We start from the raw sequence: 19,814 nt of genomic DNA, 5'->3' as shown, positions 1-19,814 counted from the left end.
TCCTTCACACCAGTGCGCGCTTAGTCATGGTCCAGTTTCACAAGCGATGGGGCGTACTTCGACGAGTACGAGAGGCAGAGATCAAACAAAATGTACAGAATGAAAGGAAAAGGGCGACGAGTAGGAAGAAAGTCTCGCAGATGAGGGGATGTACAGGAAAACGTGTGCATGAAACGGACGGGGCGACGGCAGAGAGAGCGGAACTACATATAATACAGATTATTGCTGGTGACGGGGCAGGGCTCCAACTGTGATAACTACTCACCACAACTCCAACTAGAAGGAACGAAATAAGCGGCGTGTGGATTTCTCTTTGTGCGCTTCTTTTCCCCTCATGATTTTGTTCGTGGCTTTGTGGTCTTTTATAAAAGCCAAGCTGAAAAATTGGCTCTGACATCCAGAGGCAACCAAACAACACTAAACCACAACATTGGCCTGTTCAGGCTTGCATGATCTAAAACAACCAATTTTAGCTCAGCCTCTGGATTCAACTGAGGGTCACGGGTTGTTGTTCAGCCAGTTTGCATCTGGTGGACAGTAAGGAACCAACTGCGCCATTAAAGCGTATAGCTCCAAACTGAAATATAATAACCCCCACAAGGTGTCTCTGAATAACATCTTTCCAACAGCTTGCACTAATAAAGTGTCCTTGCTCTAAGTATTCAAAATGTTATTAACCTTCCTGTAAAATTTTTGTATGTTGGCTTGGATCTACTCCATTGTATCTGCTTGTTACATCATCATGTTAAATAGTTTGGATTTTTTTTTATTATTATTATTTTAATATCAGGAACAATGTGTTGCAGGTAAGACATTTCCCCTCGGCCTTGTTGGAATCCTTGACATTTTGATTTGAAAAGAAAAAAAATACTTTGCAGCCTTTGGGTTTTGTTCAAATAGAAATGTAGCACAGAGGAGAAGACTTGTTTCATGTCAGTTTAGTTTTTGCATTGTAGCTATCCATGAAAACTGTACATAGGCCTGTATAAATGCAGGTTTTGCATGTAGTGAATTACATCTTTTCAAACTTTTCCCCCTTTTTTTCAGTATGCAACATCTACTTTAAAGCAAGCAAATAAGGTAGGAGAACAAATATAAAATTGTAAAAGAACAAAAATCAGAATTACACTTTTGGATCCCGTGCAGGGGTTTTAATGTGGCTAACCATCAGCTCACATCTGCCATGATGACATGGTATCCAGTATTTTTGGAGTGCTGATTATTTCCATTTGCTCACTGCTTTCCTCCTCACATCAGGGGAGTCCCACATATCCAAATAAATAGAGGAATTGATTCATGTGAGCAGTTCAGAACCAAATTCAACAGATAATCTATGGGGTCACATGATGAGGCCTACAGACAAAAACATGACCTCAAAAATGAGAGATTAGAGAAAGTTTGGAAGATAAAGTGGGCAAATGTCACCAAGTCAAGATCTGGGATGCAAATGCAAACCTAGCAAAAGTCACTATATTCTGAAAGGAATCATAATTAAGTTCAAAAATGGAAATTAAATGTCATCATAACTCACAGTAATTCAAGGTTCTTCAAATATCTGCTGTATAGTCTTATGTCTGTGAGCTGGAATAATCTCCTGTGGCAGTCTGTATTACATCAAATTTAGAGAAGCCTCTGACTGAAGAAAAATGCTCTTCTACATTCCTCATTCCTTTCATTCCTTATTTTTGCTCCTTTTACTCAAGTTATTGTTTTCAGTTTAATCTTACAACTTATATGTCATCACGAAAAACCTGTCATTTTCATAGGGGTGTGCTACTATAACTTTTTCTCTCATGTTTTATGTGTGCATAAAAAGAAAGCTAATACTTAAAGTGGGCTTTTTTTTTCTTCTTCAAAATCCATCTTGCAACTCTCACTGCCAAGGACATTGAGTTCTTACAGTCCAAAACGTGTCAAGTCAGACAGTGGTGTCAATGTAAAATCGTGTCGGTGATCTGTTTCAGGAGCTGTGCAGGCATAGTTGGAAAGGGCACGCCACCTGTGTTCAGAGTGTAACTTATAAATGTGTAAGCTCAAGAGTTCTGCAGGTGGTTTGGACAAGGGAGACCGCAGTAAAGAGATAGATGGAATTGGATAGAAAGAAGGAGAGGGTTCTAAAACTGGAAAAGAACTCCAAACCGTCGGTGAGGGCTAAGAATCAAAACTAGCAAAGTCTTATTGTAAGATATCAGCCTGAGGGACGAGGTGAGAATCCTTCGCAGTGGCGTTAAGGCGCGAAAATATTGGGGGGTGGGGGGAGTTTTGATCAGACTCTCACAGCTGGGCTGTTTCACAGAAAACCAATGAGAGAGAGGAAATGCAGAGAAGATGCAGCCAGCCGTATGTTCACTTTGGCTCACCAAGTTCCTTCCTGAGTACCCACAAACAAACATCCAACACTACTCTCTCAAAATGAAACACTCATTAGTTTATAATAGGCCATGATGCAAATAGGAAAAAGAGGAGATTTCTCACCCAAAATCACCCATTGCCTAACTCTCGGTTAGCGTGTTTTAGCCATCATTAACGTAAATCCTACGAAAAATGTAGCATCACATCCTATATGGTGCTTGATTTTAAGCTGGTCATGTAGCATCTGGAGATACTCAAGAGGCTCTGAGCAAATTCTGTGTAAGTGGGTGTGTGTTTTGAAGATGTTGGTAAAAAGCCAATTTCAATGTTTCCACTTTGTAAGAATGTGTGTATGGGATCTGTTGCAACAGATCCCATACAAGTCCTAAGGTGTGTGTGCGTGCGGGCGTGTGTATGCGAGTGTGCACGTAAAATTGTGTGTTTTTGGGTGCTTACATGTTTAATACACCATGTTTTATGACTGAGTGAGACGACCTCCAACTGTGCCCTATTTGTCAGTGGTGCTTTATGTCATGTATTACAAACTAATCGGCCATAATTTATAAGTTGAATTGAAAACACAAGACAATTTGTAGGGGCCTCTAGATGACTAAAGCAGAACTTTCTGGTTTCTTTCAAGCCTAATCAGATCTGTAGGCTGTTGGCAAACTCTACTTCAAGTTCTTAGTCATGAGAGCTTCCAGTTAATATCATCCTCCTGTATCGTAAGGTAATTAGAAAAAGAAATTAATCTGAACTGAAAGGCTGTTTTGCATTCAAATTGTTTGAATTTCTCCCGAGACTTTTTATGTGGGCATTATCCATTCTTCATGCTTACAAAAAAGCACATGTATGCAATGCTTTCCTCAAAGTATATCGGATCTAACATTCCACATTTCCCAACATAAATATTTGTGAATTATGGATTTATGAAATACCCCTATCTATTTCTGTACTGTCACCTTCATCTCTACTAACCTTATATTCCGCTGCCCCAACCCAGAATATTAACCTTAACCCTGTCTTTTTAAGCTAATGCTAACCAAAACTTTTATTTTATTTTATTTTTTTATCACTATCTCAACTCTGTCTTTTTCACTGTCCAACCTAAAACTATTTTAAATACATTTTTGTTTAGATATGTGTAGTATACTAGTGACTGAATTCCATTGTCTAGTGTGCCTAACTCATTTTCATCACTGTACCCAACCAATAACGTTTTACTCTACCAAATGCTTCTTACCACTGTCTAGATTTATTTGTCAATGCCCCAACACAATTTTTTTTAAATTTCCCTAACTTTGTTTTTTTATTATTATTGACCTTTTTTTTTTTTTACGTGACTGCCATTTCTTTCCTACCTTACTAGAAAAACTCACGTTTTAAATTAATGTGTCCAAGGAGAAAATCTTTATTTTAAGCTCTAACATTTCCTGCATCGCAAATGTCAACCCTGGGTGTAAACACAAAGAAGTCAAAGTAGTGCTATTGCAAGTTTCTAGCCCAGCTTCAGGCTCATCCTTGATCCTGAACTATAAGACTGTGGGGTCTGTGAAGTCAAATATTTGAGATAAAAATAAAAAAATAAACTTAGCGGTAAACTGAAGATTAATTGAGAGTTTGCCCTGTCTTCTAGTAGCATATTTCATTTATTGCCTCCAAAATAACTTTTCTACTTCATCTTTCAAACATGTTTGATCTTCCTTCATGTAGTGTTACATCCCCATCGTGGATGTTTTTTTTGTTTTGTTTTGTTTTTTGCATTGCCTTGTGTTTTATTCCAGGCTCCACTTCCTTCCCTCAGATCGGATGCTGCTTCCTGGGTCTCAAGCCAATCAACAGTTACCTGTGCAATATTTAATTACTGTGAAGCCGCACTTGCAGGGCCTCTTGCCCACTTCACTGCCGTACTCCCGTGTTTTTTGAACAGGCCTTAAATGCCTCTTTGTAGTACTTGGTAAACTTGGTCAAACTGCTTTCGTATGTGAGAGCTGCCATTTTGTGTTTAACCTCAGCTTTCTCCTGTTTATGTGCTTTCTTAGGTCAGCCATGTTTGTAGGTTGGTATAATTTATTTTTATTTGGAGTTGGGTACGTTTATCCTTTGTTTTCTTTCAGGGTTGTTTTGTTTGTTACGTTGGCTCAAGCTGTCACTGAAGCTACTTATCCGTCTGTACAGGGAAGATCTCCAAACATGGCAGAGAATAAACACCTTAAATTCCATCTTAACTAATCGTTCACTGTCCAGATTTCTGTTAGTCCCTTATATCCCCGAGACCAAGCCAGAAGATGCGACAGAATGATCCACATTGTGAGGAACTAATCTTCGAGTTTTAAATCAAAGTTGTCCAGATCTGTTTCTGCAGCAAGCTCTTAATCGTTTCTTTAGGAAGAAAAATAGCTAGTGGCTGTCCTAAAAGTGGCTGAATGTCATAATCAAATTTGCATAATTAGAATGACTTCTCTTTAACATAAAGCTTTCTGTGATCCTGTTTTGTGTGTATGCCAGCTTCTGCTGGATGTTTCTCCCCGTTGAAGAGGAGTTTTCCTTCCCACCATCACTACATGCATACTTAGCATGAACGATTGCTACACAGTCAACAACATATTGCAAGCAACACTCCTCTGTGGTAACATGCTCTTCCAGGAAGAGGTAATGCTGACTGTGACTAGGTACAGTTGGGTGGGTTTCATAAAATTGAAAGCATTTTAACCAGAACTTGACTGCATTGTTTGGTAACTTGGAGTTGGGTCGGACTTGGAATCTGTGTGTAAGATGAGATTGAATTTACTTTATTTGTCATCTGCCTTAATTTTTCCCTACCTAAAGGAAGTAATTTGAATTGAATTATTTTAAAAAAATCCAAAATCTGTTTAACACTACAAATGTCCGCCGCCCCCATGTTGGTCCACCTAAGATGCTACAAAACATCACCGTTAACCATAATTATTTTTGAACATTTTTGTATTTAACCCACATTCACAATCTAAATGGACCGAGTAGAGACAGTAGAAATGCAGTGATTTCATTTAGTGCAGTCATATGTTTGAGCCAAAGTCAATTTTATTTTACATTTGCTCCCCATGTGGACTGTCAAGAAGCCCAGCTGTGGCAGCTCTAACTGCACGGACTGCTCTGCAGAGATTCTGCAAAAAATTTGAGAGCTTTGAAATGGGGAGACGATGCGCACTTTCCCATCTGAGTCCCAGAAGTCTGAAATATTGTTCAATATAGAAATGTCTAAGTTTCTATAATTTTTTGTCAACATTGTAAGCAAATGTTATAAAAGTGTTACAAAATCTGACAAAAAAGTTTTTAGTTATTCCAGATTTTCCTTTTTTTTTTGTCTTTTATAATTAGTGTGAAATCCAAACTACTCAGAAACACTAACTCAACTCTCACATCATTTTAATAATTTTAATAACAGTAAATTGGACAAAGCAACTAAACTCCACCAGAGGTTTTGTTTGCCAATAGAAATAATCACGTTCGCTCTTTTTTTTATTGGTTTGCTTAATCCAATTCTTGACTGATGTTGGAAATTCACAGCAGGCCTAAGATTTAATTACAGCTCTCTTACAGTTCAATTGTGTTTCTGTTAGCGATCCATGTGCGCACGTTATTCGGATTTAACACGGCAGTTATGTTGCACCTTTTCTGTTTCGCAACTCGCTATTTTGTAAGGCTAATACAGGCGTGATTTTAGCCTGTTATATGTATAAGTGGAAATGCTCATAAAATTGATTTCTGGTTGTACAAACATACTCGCAGAAAGCCTGGGCATATTTTAGTGATCTATTTATATATCAGTGTCTCCTGTTCCTCTGATTATAACGGAAAGATGCATTTCTGCCTCGCTATCTTAACACATGGGAATGCGTCTGATGCATAAAGACCGCACGCTTTCACAGCTGAATGTAAAACAGCTGAAATCATTGTGATGTTTATAACACAGTATTGTCAATAAATCATGAATATGTAGCGGAAATATCTGACGACGCTTGATGCAGTCATATCAATACCAAAATCAATATCACGGCTATGAGGCATTAGGTTAAGTTGAAAGAAAAAAAAAAAAGTCCAAGTTGGACCTAATAAAGTTGCTAGTGACTGTAAGTTGTATAGAAAGAGGTGGAAAAAAGCATGGTTTAAGATATTCTCAATATTTTATTAAGTTTTGTATGTTCCTAAGCGGACTGCGAGATTTAAAAACCAAGCCAGACCAAAGAAGTCTAAACTAAAAAACCTAAACAAATTATTTAAAAAAATAACAGTAAAAAAATCAGGCTAATTTTGAACTACTTCTCAAGGTCCCCAGCTTGTTTCATAGAAGACCGAAAAAGAATTGGCTGAAGAAAGTTTATCTTTCGTTCTAAACGTATTTGCGATTAAAAAAAAAAAACTCTTATTATATCACTCTCACAATATTATTCCTTCCTCCTACCCCATCCATCACTAGTGAACGAAGATCTCCAATTACGGGGACTTCCAGCTACCTTTTGGACAATAGCATTTTTTTCGAATTGGCACCACAGGAGTCCAAAATAAGTCAGGATTCACCGTGTTAGCCTTTACATCAGCACAGGCCTGTGTGTTAACTCCTTGCTCTAGCAATGAATGGCGTTTAATTACAGGAAATCAGCATTGTTTACCCACTGATGTTTAATCAAGGCATTTACACTGTTTTATCAAAACTGCAGCTATTTAATCTACGTTTTTATACTATATGCTATATTTAATTATTCTAACTCTCCAATTTCCCACTAACATGGAGCGAAATAGTTCCCTGTTTCATTTATTAAATAACACAAAACAAATTGCAATAATGTAGAAAAAAATACAGAGCATTCTCTTATTATACCCCAAGTCATATTCCAAATACAAACACAAGTAGCCGCCATATGATTGACAATCAGTTAGTTAATTTTGCTTTCTAAAAAGATTTTTCTTTTTAAATATGTAAAAAAAAAAAGTGTGAGCTGTCTTCAAAATGTGGAATTATTTTATTTTATTTTTTTTTAAATCCCCGAAAGAAAGATACTTGTGTGTGATTTCAGCTGTTGTTGGTCTTACGCCGAACAAAAAAAGAAGCATTTATGCGTGGCACCTCCACATCAAAGCGCTATAACAACATCACACTGTCCATTTGTGCATTATTTATTAGGCGACTCAAACAACTTTACACAGCTTTGTTGTATCAGAAGAGAACATGCATCAATATTTTATGTAAACTTTAAAGGAAGATTCGCCGGTTGATTAGGATGACAAAATGCACCCCTCTGTGTGCAACCTGTTCTCTTTCCCGGGGCATCAAATAGCGCTTTTCTGCCAAAGCACCTGTCATCTTCTGTGATATGCACGATGTGTCCTTTGCCATCGGTGCGCTGACGCAACTGTTGCGGCGATATACGATGCCGACAGCAGACGCCGAAAACGTCAATCTGAAGAGTTTGTTTTTGAACAAGTGACAAGTTTGTCATAAAGCAGCCAGAGGAAATGTGAGTGAAAGTTATATCACCCAAGAAGACGAGACTTGAATATAAAATGTAAAACCCTCCCCCCTCCCCCCCCGCTTTATTTCTTCCATTTGCTCAGTTACTCCTTGCTTTTTTTTTTCTCAGTCTTTAGTGAAGTTTATGCATTTGGAAAGGATGATTGCAATACAACCAGATAATGTGATCACTCTGGCACATTGGCAGCCAACGGCTGTAGACAAACTCAGCCACCTTATGTACATCGACCGGCTTGAAAGCGTTTCTCTTTCATATTGTACCTCGGAGGTATTTATTACCGATATCAAAGACGTTTCTGACGTTCAATAGACGTGTAAACTTTTGCAAGTCTCTGCATATGTTTAGAGAGCTTTTCCTGTTGTTGTTCCAGCACTTTTAAAATGTGTAAATAAGCTTTAAAGTGTCCCTGGGTGAATACTGGGACGGAGCCAGTGTAGCTGTTTCCCTCTGCTTTTACTCTCCATGCCAAGATAATTGTGTGTTGGCAAGAATAATAATTTTCTCCGCACTCCTCAAAAGTGTTTTACTATTGTTGGTTGAACCACATTAGTTTGAAAAAAGATGACCATATGCTTAAAAAAAACAAACAAACAAAAAAAAATCCCTCCAAATAGGAGTATTGAGCATAATTTTACTGGCTTGCACGTGGAGCGAGCTCTTTGTCAAGACTTGGATTTACTGTTAATAGTTTATGTTGTTTGAAGTCTTGAAATAGGAGAAAAATATCCCAAACATGATTAAAACACTACTTCACCTCTGGCAGACCACCTCTACAAGGCAACATCTTTCTGCCAAATGTTTTAGTTGAAGAAAAGCAATTCATCAGACAAAAGCCTAAATCCTCTTACCAGGAGGCAAAGAAAACAGGTGGATGAAACGGCCATAATATCCAGTTACAATAATAATGGCATACTGTAATCATTTACATGCATTTGCCAATGTAAGCATATTAAAACATTGAAAACAGCGTGCAGTGTGAGGCGGTCTTTGATTCCCTGTGTTCGGTGGTGGTGATGCATACTTCTGACTTTCGGTCCCTTATGTGTTCTGTGCTATTGCTTTGTTGCCTAGAAACCCCTCACCAAGCTCAGAGTAGAGTGATCAGCTGCTAAGTGATCTCTGTGTGTGTGTGTGTGTGTGTGTGGCGGGGGGTGGGGGGGGCGTGCGGGGTGTGTGTGTGTGTTTAAATGTCCACAGCAATCACTTTGTCGACCTTTGACTCTTGACCAGTTCACACGGTGCGTCATGGTGTCATCGTTACCTGAGCTAGGTCGACACGCAGAAGAGGGGGTGGGGGGCAAAAACTATATGCTAGTAGAATGAGCATAATAAATATCCGCAATTACTTTATAGCGCCATGACCTTTTTTTTCATTAAGCCGCAGACACAGTTTCAGTGTATTCTGTCGGAAATTTATTTGATACACCAAAACAAAATAATGCACAATTTAGAAAGTGGAGGACCAGCGACACATGGTTTCACATCTGAAATAAAACCAAAGACAGTGCTGTTCAAAGTTTGGATATAAACTTCACCTATATGATTGACCCAGAACCACACAGTCTGAACCTATTAGGAGAAGGGAGTGTATATATTTTTTAAATACTTATTTTCCTACTTCACTGTGCTGCTTCATTATTTTTATTTTCATTCCTTATTTTCCTGTGTGCTTGAAGGTTTTGTCATGGTAATTTCATTGTTTTGTTCCTGAAGAAAAGGGATTGTGTTGTCTAATTATGTTCAAGTTTGTAATATTTTAACATATAATATCCAATAAAAAGACTTGGCGCAACAGGGCCATCCTGGGGGAAGAAAAAAATCTTAGAAAGCTCCATTAGACCTCTAGAGGTTCACCTCCCTGTGGAATGGTTCAGAATAGCACACACATGTTAAAACGGCCCAGTCAAAGTTCAGACCAAAATCCCATTGGGAATCTTTGGCAGCATTTTATTGTTGGTGCTCACAGATGCTCTAAATCCAATCTAATTGTTTATTTTTGCATAAACAAAATGGAAAAACTTATTGGATAGACTTCCCCCAAATACACAAAGATCAGCAAACCTGCTCAAACCCAGGATTTCAGAAACTGTTGATCGTCGGGGCCTGGATACTAACTGACATGGAGTTTTTTGGGGGTTTTTTTGTTTTGTTTTGTTCTGTTCAAAGTTTTATTTGTGAAAACTATTTATGAACTGACAACACAGCATATTTTAGTTTTAGAGTTAGTCTTTCACTTCTAAATGATCTCCAATGTCAATGAGTTCATCACACACAATTACAAGAAAAACAACCTTGGTACATGTGAAAAGGTTCAGGTGATATTGATACTTTTGCAAGCCCCACCTCAAAATCCCCACACGGCGTGGATTCCAGAATAATTTGACATGTCCAACTGATCAGAGTACTTTTTCACACATAGAGAATTACCGCTAAAAACCCCTAAACAAAACGTCTGTGCAGAATCAGCCTGTCAGGCGGTTCCTCTCCTCCCCTCGGCGTGTGGAAACGTTGCAGGCTTTGCGTTTAGGGGCTCAAACCGCAAGTCCTCCAAGACCCCCCTCTGTTATCGCTCTACTGCTACTCCTCACACCTGCACTTAAGAATAATATTTACCCCGTCTGTCATCATCATTGCGCGGTGCATGCGCGCGTTTTACTCTGCGTCCTCTCGATGATGCCTTCCATTCTCCACTCCTCTCCGGTGTCTTGTTAGAACAGGAACAAACAGATTGTTCTCAGGATGCTCGTGCAGAACCAAAAGTTCCCCCAGCCGTTCATTTAATTCAAGTAGGCCCAACAGAAAACGCATGAGCGTTCCCTGTGGTCACGCGTGGGGGAGTGTGTGGGTGTGTGTGTGTGGGCGTGGGCGTGTGTGTGTGTGTGCAGCGCGTCCTAGCTTTTGCCAGAAGATTATTGGACGTGTGTTTGGAGATCAGGATGACTATAGGTGGCTCGCTGCCTCTGCTGCTGCTGCTGGAAAGACGATAGATGCGATCAGCTGTGTTTAGAGAAAACAAAAGTAAAATCATGCTCCGCAGGGAATCGGGAGTGGCCGGTGTTTTGCTTGTCTTGTTTTCAGAGTTCTGGAGGAGGCTCGGGATTCATTTGCAATGAGATAGGCAACAACTGGTCGAGGATTCTTCAGGGGTTTTTTTTGTTGTTTTTTTTACCCATGAGAAGAAGAGCCCAGCAGGCTCTTGAATACAGATGCATTTTCATCCATTTGATCTCTTCACTTCTCCGAAATTTGCTGCATCTGCGCTCTTGTCACGCTTTTATGGGTCTGTGCTGAAGATTTCAGTGTAATAATAGGAACTGGCACAGTTGGACAGCTTTTAGGATAAAAACCCCCCGTATATTATTAAAACAGAGCAGCGCTGGTAGCCGGGCTCAATGCGTAGCGGAGTGCGGCTTAGAAGATTTTATGCTTTAGCTAATTTGAAACTTGTTTAAGTAATATTTGGTCTTCATATATTTTCAATTCAATTTTACTTATATAGTGCCACTTCACAAAAAAATGCCATCTCAAGGCAATTTACAAAAAAAAGAAAATAAATTCAATTCAGTCATACATACTGTACATCCCAATTGATTCTAGTTATCAAATGGTAATAATCACTCAATTAATTACTCTATCCAATTAAAAAAAGTTTAGTCTGAATTTTCTGTTTGCAAAGGCAACCAGCACGGCTCCTTATTTTCTTAGCCCTACATATTTGAACATTATGTGACGACGTTTCCGTAAATTTGAAATAGGAAAACTAACTATTAGGTCACAGTGTTTCTTAATCAATGCACTATCGTTATAAATTGAAGATTCCAAGTTTTTTTTTTTTTTTTTCTGTCCCTGATTACTTAGTGGACACAATACTGAGCACATTAACATTGAATCTTGCTTTTCAGAATACTACATTTTCTCTGCTCTACAAACATCACTTTAGATGAAGCCATTGCTGTTGTTTTTCTGTGTTTGTTGCTTTTCCAATATGTGTCTGTAATTTTTCTTCAAAGAAAATTACACTTGTCATCTTTAGGATTTAGTTTCAGACTCAAATGCATGAATCGAACCCCAAACATTGACCTGAAATGTTGTTTTACTGACTACCGAATAACGGAAGAAGACAGGCAGAGTCCGAATGCCTTAAGGATTTTACACTTTTTGGCATCTTACGACAACAAACTCCCAGTGAGATTCACAAAAGGGTTATTTAAGAAACACCCTCGCAAAGTTGTATTTACCCAGTTTTCCATGCTGGTTCCCTTCCCCAGCAGTCAATGGGGAAAAGGAATTTGGAGCTTCTTTCTACAAGGCAACAGTGGTATCAACTGTTTTCAACTAACAATAACATGATAAATGCAAGAAAGGTCTGCCTAAAAAAAATATGCCAAAACTTATTGTTGATTTTTTTTTTCTGTACAATCCCTATGGAAACATTGAAGTTTGTTTAAGATGTAAGTGTCAGAAAGTTCAAAAACCTTTGATTGACAGCTGGTTTGTGAATGAGTACAACAAGAGCAACTCTGCCCATGTGGAAATCCAGCAGCACAGGAAGCAAAACAGTAGGAGCGGCGGGTCAGAGTCTCCTAGCAGCGTTGTAACTGAACAAATCAATCCGATGTTTCCAAATGCTACATAAACTTTGAAAACCACACAAAAGTAAAAAAACCAAAAACTTTAATAACTTAAAAAAACTATTTAGAAAGTAAAACTCTTAAGGTTATTGCTAGTTTCTGAAAACATTCAAACTGTAAAGTGTCACACTTTCTCAGCAGTGACACCTACTGTTCATTACTAGCGCTTGCTTCAAAATCAGAACGGTTTTTGTAATGTGAAATTTAGGAAACGTGTATTAGACTAGACTACTTTACTACAAATTTTGAATAGTTGATTTTTGTAAAATCGCAGATAAAGTCATTAACTTGCATAGATTCACATGTTACCACACACTGCCGCCCTTTACATGCATTCGCCTTGGTGTGACGTCATTTTAGGACGTCACACCAAACATGTTGGATCCAAATCTGGACAATTTCATCCTGTGTAAACTGACCAGGAAGTGAGCTCCCACCACCATCTTCCACTCCCGTACTCTTTTCACCTGAAGTTATGTCTGAATTTGCAAACTCCGGAATCTACTTTCTCTCTCTGAGCCTGAGCCATCACAGGCACAGATTTTCTGTTGATAACCTCTCATATCAGCTCTCACATGTTTGCTTTACCGAGGTTTTATGTGATGAGCAACATCGTATCTGTCATGTTGTAAAAAGTGCGGCCAATTCAGCTCTTGATATCAGCCGTGTTTTGACAGATATTGTCTGGTTACCATTTCCAGTCAGTTTTCCTGGATCCGCTTTCTTCTGTCTTAAATTACACACTCATAGTTTCTTAATTTTACTGGCAATACTTTAGTTTATTTTATAGATCTACTTTAGATCTATAAAAGTAAGTACATAAAACACATAAAGTCCGCAAAGAAAGAGTACTTCTTGGGGGGGTGGCGGGGAGGATGCTTGAACAAAACTCTAGCTTCTTTTCAACCACTTCTTCTGTTTGATGAGGGACTAAATGTTTCATACGATTATTGCAATATGAGCCATTCTTTCCCTTGATTTTGTAATTTTCAACTGCTCAAAGGAAGTGACTCATGAACGTTGAAGAATATTGTCGTTTTTCTTCAAAAGGGACGTGCAGAACTTTGCTGACTTGCCACTTTTCAACCTCAACAAGTGGGAGAAAAGCCACACAAGGAAACACATCCCAGTTTGAAACACACTGAACCTGAAAACCATTAACATCGCATGCTTCTGCAAAACAAGGACTGGATGGCGTACTTGTAGTTATGACCTCTCCACATGTACGATCAGCCATGTTTCATGAACATAAAGCTAAAGCGCTAAAAAACAAGAAGGGGAAATAAATGGCATTATAATGGAAATCCATTTATGTATTTAGGAAGAGGGTGGTGTATTTTCTCGGTGATGGTAAATTGGTTTCATATTCTAAGGTACAGGATGTCCACAAACCAGCTGCACATAAATTACGCCTGCAATCTCCTGAATAAATGTGATAAACCCCCTCAAATGTTAAAGTCGTTTTATTAGAATTGCAATCAGTTTTTTCCATGTTTATTCGCCTAGAACTAGCTTGAATTTTATGAGGTGGGATACATATCCCACCTCATAAAAGAGTTCCCAAAATAGTCTGTGGATTTGATTTGAGATTTTTATGGATGAGGGTAAATATCAAAAGAAAACAGAAAAAAATATACTTGATTAGATACATCATTCCCTATCCTATTTTCCAAAGGCTTCCCTATCCTGTGTTCCATATTTTCCTCCTTCTATTTTGCCGTCTGTCTTCCCGTCCTTGTTTCCGTCCTGGTGTCTTTTTTTTATCTAACCCTTCCTTGTGTCGTTCTGTCTTTTCTGCCCTGCGTTCTTACTTACTTTTCTTCTGTTCATTTCCAGAATTCTGTCCTACGTTCATCCCTTATGTCAAAATCCTTGTCCTTCTAGTCTTGCTGCCTTACTTACCTTCTTCCTTCCTGTCAGTCAGTCAGTCTATCAAATGTTTGCTGATAGATCCTGCCTATCATACACATCTGGCATAAATTCAAATGGATTTTTTAGTAGGGAAAAATAGTGATTTTTTCCCCACCAAAATGTGTAGGAAATCTAAGTAACAAAGAAGGTAACAGAATTGAATAGACATTTTTCTAATAGTAATATTCACAGGCTTGCACACAAAACAACTAAACAAAAATGAGTCCTTTCTCCAGCAAGAGAAAAATATGTTTTTGTACTGAGCAAAAGAGAAATGGATTGTAATTATGTATGTGAAAATGACAGCCAACACATGGAAGTGGTTTCCTTATTTGCTTTGTTGTATTAAGTTTGTTCCAGATTCTCTATAATGTGCCCAAGATCACAGCCCACTATATATATATTTTTATTTTATTTTATTTTATTTAGTTCTTCTTTGTTTGTTTGTTTTTTTCTAAATCAGTGAACACACGAAACATATCAAACCACAGCACTGCAGGCCTCCATGGCAACCAAGTTGCTCAGTGTCTATTAACTAAGTATCTGCTGCCATCTTGTGGATACAGAGTGAATTTGTTTCTGTTGGTATAATACAATGTCTACACGGCAGGTGTCACTGTGTAGCCATTTTTTTAACGTCCATGAATTTGGTTCAGTCGCCTTCCAGTAGCTCTCGTTGTTTTATGGGAATAAATACTATTTGCTGTGTAAAGTCGCCACTAGATGTCGCCATATTCACAGCTGACAGCCTTTTGCAGTGTCTTTCTTTTGTTTTTCTTAATCAACTGACCTATGTTTGTGAAATACTTAAAGGGATTAAATGATTAAATTATAATTTGACTCTACCTCAAATATTTCCACAGCATTGTCTCTGACCATTCTGATGTTTTATTTTCACTAATATTCAGTAAGAACTTCTGAGAACCTTAACAAAACAAACTAAGGTTGATTTTGAGGGCATTTGGCGAAACAAGACTTAATGTATAAAGGACAGTAAAGAAGGATGAAATACAAATGTGGGTCAAACATTTTGTTATATGTAAAAAAAAAAACATCTTTCATTTTCTTTTTTTCTAAAGAAACAGTGAAAAAGTGTTAAACCTTTGAAAAAGAGATCATCATACAGGAAATCTTCTCTACTAGGTGGAGATTTATTCAGCACGTCTGTGTACACATTATGAATTCCAGAATTCATAATGTGATATTATATATCTATCCAAGATATTGTATAGGAGTTCATATCCGCTGGTATACTTTAGCACCTTTGTATGCCTCAGGTTCCCCTCATCTGTGATCAAGTGCCCTTAAACCTAGTGCATAAAAATAAACGCTCATAATGATGTATGGAAGTATTCAGACTTAATCAAAGGCCTGTGATTAAGGACTCTTGTGCAGCAAGGTTTTGCTCATAATTCCACTTTCCCAGTCTCAAGAGCTTAATTTACAGTGAAGGTTGCGGAAGCAAAATTCTGTGCTGATTTAAAAAAAAAAAAAAAAAAAAAAATCACTCCTCATTTTGATGTATCATAACATACGGGTCTACGGGTTTCTTTTAAAATGATCTTCACGGGGCTGGCAGCAAGGGGCACCTTTCTTTGCTTCCTTGATTCCACCTCTTTTTCTGTCCTCCCTTCCACTCCTTCTCCACCCTCCTCCACCTCTCCATCCATCCCTCTCCCCTCTCAGCTCTCTCCTTTTTCCCCCACCCCTGTCTCTGCACTGTGCCAGATTAGCAGAGGAGTGAAGGAGCAGAAAGAGGAGCGAGAAGAGAGGATTTGCCGATCGGAAGAGAGACAGACGGGGGCGAGGGACCATGGCTGCTCTCTCCGCCTTGCTGAAGACCTGGGTCGTCCTGCAAACCCTGTGTCTGGCTCTGGCACAAGTGGTGAGTGGATGGGAAAGGTTGAGCCCTGCCGGACTCAGGGGTAGAGGGATGTAGAGGGATGAGGGCCCTCGAAAGGGGTCAGCGGGCTTTGGATCTCTTGATGCTGTGAGTTCATGTGGAGTCTTACTAGCAGGTAGAACTAATTAAGGAATTGAGGAATAAGGCAACGCGGACCCGAGCTTTAAGAAATGATCGAGGTAGAAGAAGAAGCTTTGAAAGTTTTTCTTTTGTCTTGCTGTTTAAACAAGCAGCACTGGACTATTCTCCGTGGATTATCAGCCCCAGGGTGGATGGATTTTCAATTCTTTGAAGCCAACAACTTCCGATTGGAGGATTGTCGATGATAAGGATTTGTCTTTGCCTGTCCTACTCCTTTTTGGGGAAAGTGGACACATATTTCTAAAAACAGAAAATGTCTCTTTTTTTCTCTTGGAAGCAAACATGGAAGCCTTTGAAAGACAAACATCAGTGCACACAGATGCAAATTCACACGTCACCTACAGACGGTCTTGTACCTTCATCCAGGAATTTCTTCATTCTTTTTCAACATGGATTACTGTCATTTTTATTTTTTGTAAACTTAAATGGATTTTTTTTTGTATCACACGAGAGACTGGTTGAGGTGAAAAGATTAGGGGCTTAGCTGAGTGGGGGAGGTGGGGGTTAACACCCCTTATAACCCCTCCCTCCAACATTCCTCCTCAATTCCTCCACCTTTACCTCATTTACTTAAAACCATCCTTTTGTTTTTAAACACTGTTGTCTAGTTCTGTTGCTTTTCATCTCCATATGAACTTCTAAGGCAAATCCCTCATATAAATAACAAAGGGGTTACTTATGCAGCACTTCAAATCAGAGTGCAAATCCATACAAAGTCTCATCATTTTTATTTTTACAGGTTTGCACACACTTGTGTTTAACATGTTTGCATTATTGTTTGGGATAAACAATAAAACTGTCTTGTTTGTTTATTTAGGGATGAATATTCTCTACACGGCACATATTAGTAATATAATTCAAATCCATACAGTCCTTCATGCGTTTTCTTTTCTCTCTATCTTCCAGAGGGGTCCGCCCGGACCTCAGGGTCTACCAGGTCCTCCTGGCATTCCTGGCTCGGATGGCATTGATGTGAGTATCCGTCCGCGCAGGTTTGCCCGGTGCACTTTCTCACAAAGATCAGTATTGTGACCGCTTCCTCACCGTGCAGTACCAGAGTTCTACCAGCAGATGGGGCTATAAATAAAAACACACGGGCACAAAAGGGCTCTGTTCAGCACTAGAGAGGGGTCTTTTCAGGAGCTGAGCGCTGAGTTCGTGTCGCAGTAATGTGATACATGCGAGTTATTTAAAGGAGGCAGGTTGTGTGCTGTGCTGCTTTGGTGGGGGGGCAGGAAGCAGCCTGGCTGAGTGTAAATAAATGTGTTTGCTCTAAAATCAAATGAAATAAGCTTTTAGGAGGATGCTTTTTTCACTCAGCAAAAATAAAATCCAGCAGGTTGTAGTAGTCGGTTTCAGTTTCATTAGACTCCCATGTAATGAACGCCACTCTTGACTGGCGTTTAAATAAATTTACAAAGCTTAATAATGGACGGGATGAAGGCTTTGAGGCAGACAGTGTGTTATTACAGAGACGTCTCAATTTTATATATATATATTTATGGAAAATTACCCTTTTAGCATTGAGGATGCCTAACTTCTGTTTGTGTTTTAAAACAGAAGTGGATTGTATACTTCAAAATGTTGGTTGAATTGAATAATCCCATGTAGTTCTGTTACAAAATAAATCCACTTTGTCATTATCTAAGAAGGTCAGAAAAAAAAAAAGTTAATGCTTCTTGTTTTGTTCAGTACAATTAACACAGCTGTGTGTGTTTCTGCAGGGGGAGAAAGGACCGCTTGGTTCCCCTGGCCCACTGGTGAGTTCTCACTGCGTCACTATTGCTATGAAGGCTCAGTCAAAGTAATTGTAACCTCCGATTCACCCAAACATCAACTGCCTTGCTGTTTGTTTGATTGCAGGGACAAAAGGGAGAGCCAGGAGAGCCCGGCCCTGATGGACCCCCCGGAGAGAACGGCATTGACGTGAGTGAACAGATTGTTGTGAGGCAGGAGTTGTTTGGATGGGAGGCAATAAAGCTGGAAGAATATGTGTCAAACAAGAGGTTCACCGAAACAACTTTGAATAGAGATATGGATTTTTGTACACTACAACTACAAACAAGTGGGACTCTGTCTAATAGGCCAGTGGAAAATGGTATGGGGATGATATGATATTTTACAAACAAAAATAAATAGCAAAAACAAAAAAAAACACGTCGTTTTTTCTGTGGGGTTTTAATCTCAGTGTAAATACAGCTGTTCTAGAAACCCTCAAAAGGTTTGCTACACAGTGCTGCAACAGAGACTCTTCTCTCAAGTGGGAGAGTTTGAAGAGAGCCATTAGCTGTCCACTCCACACACACACACACACACACCCGCACACGAATAAACCCACACACACACACACCCACACACACACACACACACACACCCAGTCTGTAATGACTAGACTCTCAGAAAGGCCTTCTTGATTGGGAGTGAAGTTCTCACAATAACTTTCAACACAAATTTAATACAAAATATATTAAATATGACTTATTTTTATTTTGTAATTTAACACCTTCAAATTGGGTCTCTGACTCTTTAAGAAACTAATGCTCTTTGTGAAACCCCGCCGTCAGGAAGCCATGACAATATGGCTCCGCTATTGACCCTTTAATATTTTTACCAGCATTGCATTGAAAAGTAGCTCCTACAATGAGCTCAGCAGATGCACAGTTCCACCAGGTGTTTGCTAATTGCTGCTTGCTAGTCTGAAGGAGCTAAATGGTTGCCGCGGGAGAATATAATTTTATTTTTGTGTACAGTAAGACGCCCCATCCCCGCCATGTTTCGTCTCATTAGGCCTACGAATGAGCAGCTGACAGCGGCGTGCTCTCTGCTGTTATCTTTCGTTACTGGATTGAAAATAACCAATAGCTGTGGTTTCAGCTCATGCTAGAGAGACATATAGGCACCCTTATGACAAAATTTAATCGGTGGAGTGATTTATTACCCTAATCATTAATTGCTTTTAATTTCCGGTGACCGGATGTGCCCCCCTAAAATAAACATTCCTCCAACATCGGTTAATCCCACCTTTGTGACACTTTGTGTTGGTAAACTCCTTCTGACCTCTTGAGTTTTAAGAGAAATACAATTAAAGTATGAAAAGCAATAAGTGTTAGATAATCAAGAATAATATAATATATATATAGCATATACTATACCAAGAGAAGTTTAAATAGATTCGGATGTTGTATTTACCTCTGGTTTTAAACAGAAGGTCGTCCTGATACACAGCATGAAGGGGGGAGAGGACTGACCCCACCACAGGATGATTCTCATGACCTCTGGGGAAAGGTCGATGACAGTGGTGCTCAGTGTACCTGTGCGTATGGGTGTGTGTGTGTGTGTGCAGGTGTGACCACGTGATGGATT

The 19,814-nt window shown here is 39.1% G+C and overlaps 1 protein-coding gene across 2 annotated transcripts in view; it reads left to right on the top strand.

Moving 5' to 3' along the window:
* Positions 1-19,814, top strand: part of col9a2 (procollagen, type IX, alpha 2) — a 72,224-nt gene that overhangs the window by 14,989 nt on the left and 37,421 nt on the right. Inside the window, exons 2-5 of one of the 2 annotated variants that reach the window (XM_032580184.1) lie at positions 16,094-16,292; positions 17,358-17,423; positions 18,176-18,211; positions 18,315-18,377. In XM_032580184.1, the coding sequence (XP_032436075.1) occupies positions 16,221-16,292; positions 17,358-17,423; positions 18,176-18,211; positions 18,315-18,377 (237 nt within the window). In that variant the 5' untranslated portion in view covers positions 16,094-16,220. Of the gene's footprint in view, positions 1-16,007; positions 16,293-17,357; positions 17,424-18,175; positions 18,212-18,314; positions 18,378-19,814 lie in introns of those variants that run through there. The other variant, XM_032580183.1, reaches the window with a different exon arrangement.

The sequence above is a fragment of the Xiphophorus hellerii genome, chromosome 13 (genome assembly GCF_003331165.1).
Source record: "Xiphophorus hellerii strain 12219 chromosome 13, Xiphophorus_hellerii-4.1, whole genome shotgun sequence".
In the NCBI taxonomy this organism is placed as follows: domain Eukaryota; kingdom Metazoa; phylum Chordata; class Actinopteri; order Cyprinodontiformes; family Poeciliidae; genus Xiphophorus; species Xiphophorus hellerii.
Note: the sequence above shows the minus strand (reverse complement) of the source record. Positions and strands in the feature narration are given on the sequence as shown.